Source organism: Apis florea, unplaced genomic scaffold, assembly GCF_048593485.1.
Source record: "Apis florea isolate Af1SG1 unplaced genomic scaffold, ASM4859348v1 contig_3496_pilon, whole genome shotgun sequence".
Lineage (NCBI taxonomy): Eukaryota > Metazoa > Arthropoda > Insecta > Hymenoptera > Apidae > Apis > Apis florea.
Window position 1 is genome coordinate 3700308 of NW_028256773.1, and position 13158 is coordinate 3713465.

The 13158-nt window shown below is 28.6% G+C and overlaps 2 protein-coding genes across 2 annotated transcripts; both read right to left on the reverse strand.

The window, feature by feature from the left end:
• Positions 1-1237: 1237 nt before the first annotated feature.
• On the reverse strand, positions 1238-10330 carry me31B (ATP-dependent RNA helicase me31b). The gene is made up of 8 exons (XM_003690629.4): positions 10044-10330; positions 8758-8927; positions 8413-8619; positions 8102-8273; positions 7868-8018; positions 7582-7777; positions 7298-7468; positions 1238-7203 (listed from the first exon to the last, which is right to left on the reverse strand). The coding sequence occupies exons 2-8, from the start codon at positions 8896-8898 to the stop codon at positions 6907-6909; spliced, it is 1335 nt and encodes a 444-aa protein (XP_003690677.1). The 5' UTR covers positions 8899-8927; positions 10044-10330; the 3' UTR covers positions 1238-6906.
• A 405-nt stretch (positions 10331-10735) lies between these two features.
• LOC100864745 (uncharacterized) lies at positions 10736-12556 on the reverse strand. The gene is made up of 3 exons (XM_003690656.4): positions 12382-12556; positions 11451-12123; positions 10736-11126 (listed from the first exon to the last, which is right to left on the reverse strand). The coding sequence occupies exons 1-3, from the start codon at positions 12440-12442 to the stop codon at positions 10961-10963; spliced, it is 900 nt and encodes a 299-aa protein (XP_003690704.1). The 5' UTR covers positions 12443-12556; the 3' UTR covers positions 10736-10960.
• Between the last annotated feature and the right edge of the window lie 602 nt (positions 12557-13158).

The window sequence follows — 13158 nt, forward strand, 5'->3', positions numbered from 1 at the left end:
TACGAAAAATTTATACATTTTGATATTTCACGGAATTCATAAAATATTAGAATCGAGAATTCTGTACAAGATCGTTTTATCATTCGTCGGTAAATTAGTTAAGAATAATAAAAAAAAAATGATCGATTTTTGAATCGATTTCGGTTGTCATATCGATCCATGTGTTTCAGATGATTAGCAGATAGTGTTCTGTGCAACACCTGTGTCGTGCTGTATTGTAATATCTCTCACATGTGTTACTAGCGTACGTGACGAGAAGAATTCTTAGTTAAAGTGATATATATGTATATATATAACTGATATACATATAGCTTAAAGAGTAATTGGTAAATCATACGGTTGTGTACCCTCGTTTATTGTCGCGTCGATCTGTAACTGAAATTCGCGATTATACTATACTATATGGATAGATGAATGTAATTACAAAGTTGGGATTGTATTTGCACGATTGTGCCAATATTTGTCGTTTCTAACCAGGAATTATATTTCCGCCGTCTATTTCATTCGACCATGACCGATCGAAGGACACGTAAAATGAAGACAAGTATTATTAAAATCAGTGAAGAAATGCTACAAATGCAAAAAAACGAGATGTAAAAATATGCGAATAAATTTTCCTATTAAAATTTTCATTCATCATAATCTTTTTAAATTATAAATTTTATTATTTATTGCTTCTTTCTCAAGTCTCAAATATATTTTAATTAAACATTCAAAACATTTGCCGAGGAATGAAATATCATTTATTTGAATTTATTTTAAAAAAATTAATTTCAAAAATAAATATAATCAATCGTGACCTAACATAGCTTTTCATAATTCAATTAAGCTATTTTTGAATTCGACGAATGAATTATCACTTGAATTTGACATATGATCATCTTTTAATTATTCCCTTTTTCGTTTTGTATTCCTATAAAATACCAATGTATTTATATGTTGTATTTATGACGATATTTGTGCACGCTTGAACGATATACCAAAATGAAAAAAGGGTTTATTCTCTTAATTCTACTTGATCACTTTTAACACATTACTTATGATACATTTCTAAATTTTTTAGAAAATGAATAAAAATGATCAATTTCGATAGTGAAATTTAATTTTTAAAATAAAAAATCGGATATTTATAATAATGAAAAAAAATTTGTAAATTATTTAGAAAGATATATATCTATAATGTAAATCGTCAATGATGGATCTCTTTACAGGATAAATTGAAAAGAAACATACATGGTATATTGAACCGGAAATTTTATTAAGGACCAAATTTTCTTTGCTATTTTGTTCCTTTTGAAAACAAATTGACATGCGTTTTAATTTTATTATTTCTTTTTTTTTTTTTTTTTCTTTTTTCATCAAATCGAATCTGTGCTTTGGAGAAATAAAAAACAAATAAAAAAGGTTCTTCTTCATAATTCAGACACAAAATCTATCTTTACAATCGAGAAATAAACAATTTACGTTCCTGGAATAATTTCTCCTTTTTGCTTTTTTCTTTGATTTTGCTTTCGCATAATTTGCATATCATCGAACGTACATAACAACATAACAGAGAGAGGGAGAGGGGGGGGGGGGAGTTTCAAGTTTACAGAAATGCTTAAAAATTTCAGATACAAAAAACATTCGACCAACACATACGATCATGCAGAGATCATACGATTTTTTCTTATAATTTTTCTTTTTTTTTTTTTTTGTGATTTTTTTTCTTTTAGTCTTTTAATTTATGCAACTGGAACAATATCGTACATTTGTTTTACAATGTGTGCCACTTATTGCTTTTGTAAAATCATAAGATCTTATGGAAAGTGTACGTATTCGTGTATATAAAACATTATAAAACAAATGTATGATATTGTTCCAGTTGCATTTACAAAGAGAATTCTTATTTCGAATTTTTTTTTTCTTTTCTTTTTCATTTTTTTTTTCTTTTTTTTTTCTTTCTTTCTTTCTTTTTTTTTTTTTTTTTTTTTCTTTTTTGTCAAAGGATAAACCAATTTAAACGCGTCACAAAAGATTTTCTCGAATTGTTCACAAATACGAAAAAAATAGTGTATAATTTTGAAAAATATGCATTTCTACGTACCGTCGTCGATTATTAGTTCAACGTTCAGACACTATTATGAAGAAGTAAAAACAAGATTTTGGAAATAAGTTACGATAATTGTCACAAATAGAATATCGACGGTACTTTTTTGTGTTTTTGCGAATTTTTCTTACTATCTTTTTTTTTTTTTCTTTTTTCTTTTTTTGTCTTTCATCCTTTCTTGTTTTTAAATAATTTCTGCACGGATCGTTGGAGATGTTTATTCCAACATTATAAAACGAGCCGCGTGAACTACAAAATATTTTACCGATGTTTGACTTGAGATCAAATAATGTTCTATTGTGAAATTGTGTGTAACGCTTTTCTTTTTTTTCTTTTTATTTTATTTTATAGCGTCTAGCGGCTCGTCGAATCGAAACCAATGCATTGAATGTAATTGAACGAAGGTGATGATTTTCATTACATTCCCTTCATTAAATACGAAACGAATCGTACATATTTAAAAATGATTAAAACCCTTTGAGGATGGTGTGACAAGGGTTTCTCTAATATATATATATATATGTATATATATATATATATTCCCAAATCCAGATGTTACGCATCGCTTTCCATCATAGCACTTTTACATTGTTGTGCCCCTCACAAATTGTTCTCCACATCAATGGTATTTCCTTCTCCAAGATGAGGTATAGGAACTTCACTTGGATATACTACATCTATGCGTCAGACATGAGGGAATACCCGCAGTTAAGTTGGTAAAGAACAAAGTTACTATGATCGTTTTGTACAATCGATCCTCATACGTTCCAAAGAAAAATACATGTACGTGTATACGTGTACATGTACATTCTACGGTTTTCGAAGATTCGAATTTCATGTACAACGTGTATTAATGACGTAACGTTAATGTTAAAATTACTCATTACTCAGTTTCAACTATAGAACAAAACAAATATATATACATATACATATATATATATATATATATATACATATATATATATATATATTTCATTCCTTCAGTCTATACGCATAGCATTGCATTCAGCAATTTTTTTTCTTTTTTTTTATTAATCACCCAACTTCTACTTGAGATTTATTACCTTTATTTCACACGAATATCAGTCTTTGAAAAGAGTCAAGATAAACATTTATTATAATCGATCATCCCTCGATCAATCGCGTGTTTTAATTACGCATTTTGCATTAAATATCATTGCATACAACATTTATTTCGTCTTCGTATCGCGTGTTCGATATAATTGCAAAAAAAAAAAAAAAAAATTGTTAAATAAACAAATACGCGCGTATATTAATTATAACGTCATTATCGAGTAATCAAAATACACGTAAAATTATTAGGCACAATTCCGTATAGTGTGTTTTTTTAAGAACATTTTTTTTTTTTTTTTTTTCCTTTTTCCCCGCCTTTCTTTCCATATTGGCACATTCTTGACTCCCTTAAAGATTGATTTAAAATATATCTCACAAAATATAGATTCCGGATATCGGATCTAATGGTGCTTTTAAATTATAATTCAGTAAGACCAAGAATATGAATGCTTTCCTAGTCTGTACAACTTTGCGAAAAAAAAAAAAAAAAACCCGTGATCGAACAAACATATATAACACAAAAGTAAAATTTTGTGGTGAATATGCAGGAGAGTATTCTTCTGATTTTCAAAACTGACGTGTTTGAAATACTGTTCGACTTATTGAATTACATGTTCCCAGCTATGAAAAAAAATAATAAAATGAGAGAGAGAGAGAGAGGGAGAGATAGGGATAGATAGAGAAAGAGAGAAAGAAATAAAGAAAAAAGAAGAGAAAGAGAGAAAGAGAGAGACAATAAAAAAGACAGAAACAAAAAAGATTACGATGTTACATTAGAACAGAATTCATATGCGATTTTATCGTATGAAATTCGTGATCCAATTAATGGTTTTTCTATTTTCGTTTTTTCTTTTTTCCTTTTTTTTTTTTTTTTCCCCTACAATACGAATAACGTCGCATATGAAAAAAAAAAAAAAAAAAAAAGAAAGAAAGAAAAAAAAGAGGGGGGGGGGAGAAGAGGGGAGAAGGGAAACGTATAATCGGTAAAAAGATAGAGCCACGATGAAAAAACACTATGCAAGTGTTTCTCTCTAAACTGTTATAAATACAACGCTTACGTAATTATCTCGATAAATCACCGCCAATTTTTGTTTAACTATTTTTTTTTTCTCCCCACTTTGGAATTTATATCCCAAACGTAGTAAAGAATGTTTTGCACATTGATTTTCCATTCCATCAAGGCTTTTTTTCCTATCATTCCAAGGCATCAATAATATTTGATCCTTGCAACGATACGATGCGCGCCTATATAATCAATTGTTTTCGAGATATCCTTTACAATCGACGAGTTTCTCAAATCACATTCGTTCTCAAACTGGCAAAAAAGTGTAAATCGATTGACAATGCTGCTGCACGTTGGTACGCGCTTTTACAGGCGTGTTTCCAATATTGAAACGTCGTACGTATCAAATTATAATTTGTGTCAGCACGGAAAAACGGTTTTAAATGCGTTTAATACCATAATACTAAATCACAGCATTAATGCTCGGATAGCGGACACAAGAGAGGAACTTCAATACGTCAGATAATTAATAATTTTTTTTATTTTCACAGCATATCATTCGTTCTTTTTTTTTTCTTTTTTCTTTTTTAAATAGAATAGAATTATATAAAATGTTTTTTCTTCTTTTTGTTTGTGCAAAACCCACATTATATACTACTCGTATACTAAAAACATGCTTGGTGGGTAATAAAAATGAAGGTTGAAAAAAATTTCACGTTTTATCATTTTGATATGCATACAAGTCAGTACGTAGAACCCTTGTATCAGATATTCGTGTTTATTGTGATTATATTTAAATATGTCATCTATACGAAATAAATTAAAAAGTCAAAGTTTTTAAGTTAATAAGCATAATTCTATGATATTGAATTGAATTTTATAATTTGATATTGTTTAGTGATTTTTTTTTTTTTTCTTTTTACTATGGAACTATATAGATTCAAAAGTTAATAAATATTTTGTTTCTCGTAGATTTACGCGTATCAAAAACATGTATCTGTTATGTGTTACCAAATGAATATTCGAAATTATGTTTTAGTTCCACATTTATATCGAAGAGAAATTTCAAGTACTTTACATCTTTATACTTTCTGTCCTTGCAACTGTCAAGTCCTTAATCATAAGTCATAAGACATCTCTCTTGTTTCCTTATCGTTAAAGCAAAATATCCGCCAAAACTGATATTATAAGTTTAAAAGCATTCCAAACCGTTTTCCATCATCTTTTTCTCATTAATATATCTCATTGAAATTTTTTGCTTCAAATATGAAATATTCTACTATTGCCTATTAATGTATACACATTTCGTTCCATAAACCTAGGTCGTCTTGGCTGGTGGTACACTTCTTTTTGTTCATAGGAGAATATTAACAATACAAATTTATTTTACGGAAAATGATTTTTTACATGCTTCTATATTTTTTTTTTTTTTGCTTCTTATACGATTAATGTGTACATAGATATCAAAGAGAACAACCAAGAATAAAAAGGGATTCCACGATGATGTTCTATTATATTTTGGCAGTTATTTTTATCTGTTGCAGAAAATGATATATTATTATTATGCTATATTATGTACATTTTTTTTGCTTATATTCATAGATTTTACCTAAAATGTGTCTTAAATGTAACAAATAATCTTTGCTAGATAATTTCATTACTCATACATTAATTGGTGGAACGATTTTGAATTACAATAGACACATAAATATTCAATAGACATCATACATCGAATCCCTAACTTCGATAAATGCCACCAGCCAGTTATTTATAAAAAATAATTATATAAAACTAGTCAATTTTACAATCTCTGACGCTCAATCACAATTTCGTAAAAAAATCGGATTAAGTTAAAAAAAGTCTCTATTACCACTTTACAGAAAGAAAAGATAATCTTGCCTTTTTTGAAAAGTGATTTGAATTTCAGAGTTGTATGACAGCATTGACAGGTAGCAAAATCAAGCCATGATCAAACATTAAGATCGATACAATATTTAGAATTTGTGATCGTATTATATTGTATTTAAGGAGAATTTATATGTAAAATATGGTGATGCAAAAGTAATGGGCATATGGATTAATTTATGGTATTCAGATATAAACAGCATTCAACTACAAGTTTACTCTCATTATGCTGTTTCCTTCTAAATCACACATCCCATCACATTTTTTTTTTTTTTTTTTTAAAGAACAAAAAATCTTGGAAGTATGAAGCCATTGTATAAAAATTTACTATTAAAATGATAGATACTCACATGTAATATTTACAGTTTGTGGTAAAATGTAATGATTATTATGTTAATTGTTTACATGTTGTGCTCTTGATAATGGCTTGACTCTGGCGCGCACTTTAGATTATGTACATTTATATGTATTTATGTACAAAGAATGACTCGCACCGGCATTCGCATCACTTCATTCACTGAGTTCATTGTTTCATACTCAGTATGCCTTATTTACAAGTAATTCATATTTTCGCTGTTTTACTATGATGTTGATTGAAATTTTCAATTTTTTTCTATATAGACCACTTTTTTTTTTTTATCTAAATGTTCATAGCACTGTTTTGTCTTTATACACTGTTAAACACCCCAGACAATACTTTTCAAACTGAGATAACGTTTCACTCTGTGAGTTCAAAGCATAGCAATGTATGCCTTACATGTACGAGTCACACAATCACCATTTAACACTTTAAACTCTTTGAGCGCATGTAAAACATCGTGACGATGTATCGAAACTACTTAGACACGTTACCCTCTTCCATGCTATTATTGTCTTCTGGTCTTGCTACATACAAACTTGGATCTATTACCTTTGGAATAGGTTTAATTTCTGTTCCAAGTTCTTGTTCGATACGATGTAAGTTAAAACGGTCCTCGTATGTGATTAGGTTAATTGCTATACCTAAGTGACCGAATCGTCCTGATCGGCCGATACGATGAAGGTATGTCTCTGCCATTTTTGGAAAGTCAAAATTGATTACGACGTTCACGGCTTGAACGTCAATACCACGAGTAAACAGATCACTGCTCACCTATAAATGATACATATATAATTAATATATATGTATATATTATAAGTTAAAAATAAAATATCGTAATCAAATTTTGATAAAATATTATACTTACCAAGTTTCTGCAAAGTCCTGCTCGGAAATCGTGAAACACGCGATTTCGGTGTGCCTGCGCCATTTTCGCGTGTATATAATAACAGCAATATCCAAGATCTGTTATTTTCTTTGCAAGTAACTCAACACGTTGTGTTGAATTGCAGAATATTATACTTTGTGTTATTTGCAACTTGAAGAATAAAAAAATAAATTAAATAAAAACATTTGATAAAAATATAATGTATTTAAATAAAATTTGCCTATTATATGGATTATATATATCTAAAAAGAAAATAATTTTACCTTGGAAAACAGTGTGTTAAGACAATGAACTTTTTGTCGTTCTTGTACAAAGGCATAATATTGTGTTACACCTTTCAATGTGAGTTCCTCCATTAAATTAATCTCATATGGATCTCTTAAATGTTTTTCCATGAATTGTTTCACTGTCAGGGGAAATGTGGCTGAATACAGCAGTATCTGACGTTCGTGTGGTAATCTAAATATATAACAATTAAAAGTTAAAATACTATAATATGCACAAAATTAAAAAAATATAATTTGTGTAATTTTATATTAATAGTTATACCTCGAAATGACATGATCCAACATTCCTTTAAAATCTTGTGACAGAAGTTTATCTGCTTCATCCAAAACTAGAGTTTTACAATGATCCATATTTGCAACATTCTTATCCATAAGATCGAGAATTCTTCCTGGGGTTGCTATTATTACTTGCACTAGAAACAAATTACATCATAAGTGAACTATTTTTAAAATTCAATTGTTATAATTAGTTCTTATATAAAGATACATCCAATACCTGACTGGTAAATCCTCATAATATCATCCCGTAAGTCTGTTCCTCCAGTAGTTACCATTACTTTTATTTCCATGTGTTTTGCCAGTTCAATGCAAATTTGTGATGTTTGAAGAGCTAACTCTCTAGTAGGTACAAGTACTAGTGCCTGAATCACATCTTTTCGTGGATCAACCTAAAATAACATGTTATTAATAGCAATATATTAATATAATAAAATAATACTTATCGATGTAAACATTTATATAATATAAATATATTTTCAATTTTAATAATAGAATTAATGATACTAGAAAAATTAATAACATACAAACCTGTTCTAGCACTGGAATTGAATAGGCCCCAGTTTTACCAGTCCCATTTTTTGCACGGGCCAAGATATCTTTACCAGATAATGCAATGGGAATACTGGCTTCTTGAATTGGGGAAGGCTTTTCCCAGCCTTTTTCAAAGATGCCCATTAATAATTCTCGTTTTAGGCAAAATTCTTCAAATTCATTGCCACGAGTATCAGTAACATCCTAATGGTTTGTAAAAACCATATTTTATTAATAATTTAAATATAACATGATATGTATATATATATGTATAATTGAAATAATTGAATCAATTTTTAATCAAAAATAAAATAAAGTAGAAATTATCATAATATAACTTACACTAGTTTTAATTCGTTTGTCCTTTGGTGGAATTTTTAATTTAGCTTTCCAACCCACATCGTCCATTTTGTCGATTTCTGATTTAGTATTCAAACCAGAATTTAGGACATGATTGGAATTTATATGTGTTTCTGTCATCATTTTGAAAATGATGAAATATTATCTATTTCCTGAAAATATATTTTTCTTCATAAATGAAATATATGTACTATTTAAATTAATTAAATTCATATATTTTTTTATAATTTAAAAATACTATAATTTTTATGCAATTGAAATAAATTAGTTATTTAAAAATATTAAATAATCATTACATTAAATAATAAAAGAAATTATTTAAATTTGCAAATATTGGATGAATTGAAATCAAACAGTTATATCTCTATAGAACAAAAGACAATATCAGTATAAGTGACCTGCTGAAAAGATCACAATAGGATGTAAACATCATAGGTATACTCATTTGAAGAATAGCAGTTTTTATGTATTTGAACCTTATAAGAAATTTTAACAGTTCGATATTGGTTACTGATATTGTTCAGAAAAACTTCGAATTTGGAAGAATATATTATAATATATTTATATTGATTTCATATCATATAGATATGTATACATTAGAATATGATATATAATAAAATTAACATGAAAATAAATTCATGAATTAAAATACAACATTTTTAAAGAGAAATTCTTAAAAATTATAAATATAATATTTGGATTAAAAAAAAAAACAATTAATATAGATTGCAATAATACATACTGATTGCAATATATTTCATAATCTTTATATAACTTTTAACAGAAGAGACAGAAATTAAAATAAAAAATATTATTTATAAAATAAATAATATAAAAATTATCAAATATATTATATCAATAAAAATGAGAACAATTCGCTTATTTGAAAATTCTACCGCCTAAGATATTGGTAATATTTTTGATTATTATATATATATATATTTATACGTACAAATCAACAAAAAAAGAAGTTTTTTTATTATAATATTAATATTAATTACACATTGTTTATAGGATATGCTTTTGCTATATTAATAAAATTGGTTTAATCGATGTTGAGACATCGCGGTACTATCGTCAGACATACTTGTGAACTGGATGAAAAACAGAGTACAGAATAAAACCATCTGTGTAAAGTCAATTTTCCTTTCTATAGCATAAGTTTAAAATTTCTTTGAATAAACATACACGATTGAATGAAAAATGAAATTTTTTTAAATATGAGATCATTCGTTTAACAAAATGTCTACAACTACTAAGAAACTTACCTTGAAATGGATGGATATCGATGCTGAGCTGAGCACTCGATTAGGAAACAACACGCCAAAATGGCCGTTCCAATGTCAAGTTTTCTTTGCAGTGCTTAACCGCCGCGTTCTTTTTTACGGAGCACTAACACGGATTACTTGCTCGGAAAGCGTATCGCGTAATACGCGGCACTATATTACGTTCTTTTCCGTTTGTAATATGAGACTAACGCACTGCGTCAAATGCGAGCGATAATTATTCTTCGTTGAACGTACACGACATGCGCCATGAAAGATTAAAAACACTCAGATCAGAAACCGTTACATTATTGCGCGCACTCTATTGATAACTACACTTAATTGTGCGCTTTAAGGCGTATTTTCAAAATATTCTGAATATTTTCGAACGTATATTAACGTATTTACTATTATGTTAACTGTTTCACTAATTCTATTACATAAAAAAGTAAAAATTTTAGAATAATTAATATTTATTAATTTCATATAAAATATAGTTAATGAAACAAAAATCATAAAAGTATTCGAATTTATATCAGTGTTTTATCCGTTCCATGATTCAAATATTTCTTTCAACATTATAATCGAATCATTATTATTTATGGAAAAGAACAATGAATTTATATCATATATATTGCTCAATAATTTTAGCAATTAGAATATACAAATTTAATATAAAATCAACAGCATGAAAAAAAGGTGAGAAAGTAATTTTATAGTATAATTTTATACGATTTTATAGTATAATATAGATAATTTTATAGTATAATGTGCACATATATATATGTATATTAGAATAACAATACAGTGATATTTCGAATTCAAATTTTACAGTGTTAATTAACGAAATACATTTAATATATTACATTAGATATTTCAATATAAAAATATGTTTATACTAAAGAAATAAAATTTGCCTTCTAACTACAATTCTGTTCCCTCCTTTGAGATATTCGATATTTTCTACAAGCTTCGGGACAATGTCGTTCCAAATATCGTCTTTGCGAGAATGCTTTGAAACATTCCCCGCATCGCCATTGCCATTGATGGTGATTTCGAGTCCTTTGATGCGCACGTAAATTTGATCTACAAAATATGTACGTTACACCATAGTCTTGTACCCACTAATTAATTCAAACATCGTAAAATAATTAACTCAGTAAAATTAATCTTATAATTTGGTAAAGAAAATAAATAAAATAGGTATGTATAAAATAAAATAGGTATTAATATATTATATATTGCAATCGTACAATTACGATATTTAATTATCATTTTTTTGTTTCCAAATGTTTCAATGAAAAATTTTGATCATATATTCATTCACAAAATTCAAAGAAATTTTGTTATTATTCATAACTCGTATATGTGATATACAAAAAAAATATAAAACTAAAAGAAGAAATATACCGATCGGCAAAGGATTTATGGCAGACCGGACATTCAAAAGGTCGTTCACCCGTGTGAAGACGCAGATGACCCTTCAAAACCCATGGACGATCGAAACTCTTGCGACAATAAGGGCAATAATGCATAGTTTTATTTCTCTTCCAATTCTGAGGATTCTCTACCCCCGTAGTTTTCATATTCCCTCCTAAATATTGATTCTGGGAATCAATCTGTTTTTTATTCGTAGCAATATACAAAGTTTGCGAGGTCGTCTGATTCTCAGTCCCATCGAACATCCTATTTAAATTCACAGCCACCTTGATCTCGTTATTACTCACGTTTACCGGATACTCTACTTTTTTCGCGTTCGAGGGCAATGGTATTTGCACTTTTTCCACTTTTTGTTCATTGTTCGTGTCCACCATTGTCTGATTGGTATTCACAGAAATATTTGGAGTGGTCGACGGTATCGTATTTTCAATTTCGGAAAAATTTCTCGAGCCTAATTCCACGTCTGCTATATTCAACTCCTTGTTCCAAAATATGTTGTTCTCTTTATTGAAGGTGTAACGTGTTACAATTGGTAATCTCGAGGAGGTCCATATATTATTACATTTCGTGGAATTGTCTTTAATCTGATGTTTTCTCTTCGCGTCGACCGACGATGGCGGAGTCCATGGTAATTCTGCCTCAACTAATTAGGAGAGAAAATCATTTCATTTTTTTTTCTTTCTTTTTCGAACGAATTATACGCGTCATATTTTCAAATCGCTTAATTATGATTAAACGGTATCGTGGCTGGAAAGGAGACGTAAGATTCGTCATAAAAACAAGATTCATTTACTCCAACAACTTTACGAGTTGTACTTTTTTTTCCATAACCACGCCAAAATTTCACTGTCGTCCCTGAGCATACTGTAGCTATACTGTGCACAAGAGAATTGTGTCTTACCTTCGGAAGAATTATCGGTCTTCCTATACCTTGTCATCGATTTGATCAAACAACGAGGCATGTTTTCGCGACGATGAAAGGGCCACAGCTAAAAAAAGAACGAAATACGATAAAGTGTTGGCCGTTGCAACAGCGATGGAGCAAACCACTGTCACACGTTCGACAGGCATTTGTTACCTTCTGTGCCATCAGTACTGTAATGTCGAAAGATTCACCCATAGCTAACGCGAAAAAATACGTTCCTTTTATCTCCATTAATGGCGATTTCTTTTCCCATTCATAATAGGAAATGAAAGATGATAAGGGAATTATCGAACGATAATAAATCGTTTTTTGATACAATTATTTATTTTAAGCATAAGAATATGTTTTTAATTTTTTTTTTTTTTTTTTTTTTTTTTTTTTCATAAAATTATGAAACGGAATATATAATAATTTTTTTTTATACTCGTGGTGAGAAACCACGAGTAGTTTGAAAAATAAATTCAACATGTTAAAAATATGGAGTATTTTTTTTTTTTTTTTTTTTTTATAAAATATCAGAATCAAGTCTTGGTAATTGATTGTTATTAATTTTATAATAATTATTAATTATTATTGAGAAGTACAAAAGTATCTTTAGCTTCAAGTAGTTTAAAGGTCGAGTATATTTGAACTCAAGAGTAACGTACAAACAGTCAAAACGGTTTGTGTACGTTTCTTATGACATTTGTATCTTAACAAGCAATCTTTGTATCATGGGAAATTTATGTTAATTAATTACTTTTATACGAACGA

What these genes read in the sequence shown, in the direction of transcription:
- me31B (XM_003690629.4), bottom strand. Translation starts at nt 8,898, where the DNA reads ATGATGACAGAAACACATATAAATTCCAATCATGTCCTAAATTCTGGT. An exon ending in ACAAACGAATTAAAACTAGT is followed by an intron (nt 8,620 to 8,757) that starts GTAAGTTATATT and finishes ACAAACCATTAG; the next exon opens with GATGTTACTGATACTCGTGG. An exon ending in TTAACACACTGTTTTCCAAG is followed by an intron (nt 7,469 to 7,581) that starts GTAAAATTATTT and finishes TTATTCTTCAAG; the next exon opens with TTGCAAATAACACAAAGTAT.
- LOC100864745 (XM_003690656.4), bottom strand. Translation starts at nt 12,442, where the DNA reads ATGCCTCGTTGTTTGATCAAATCGATGACAAGGTATAGGAAGACCGAT. An exon ending in GACCGATAATTCTTCCGAAG is followed by an intron (nt 12,124 to 12,381) that starts GTAAGACACAAT and finishes TCTCCTAATTAG; the next exon opens with TTGAGGCAGAATTACCATGG. An exon ending in CATAAATCCTTTGCCGATCG is followed by an intron (nt 11,127 to 11,450) that starts GTATATTTCTTC and finishes CATATTTTGTAG; the next exon opens with ATCAAATTTACGTGCGCATC.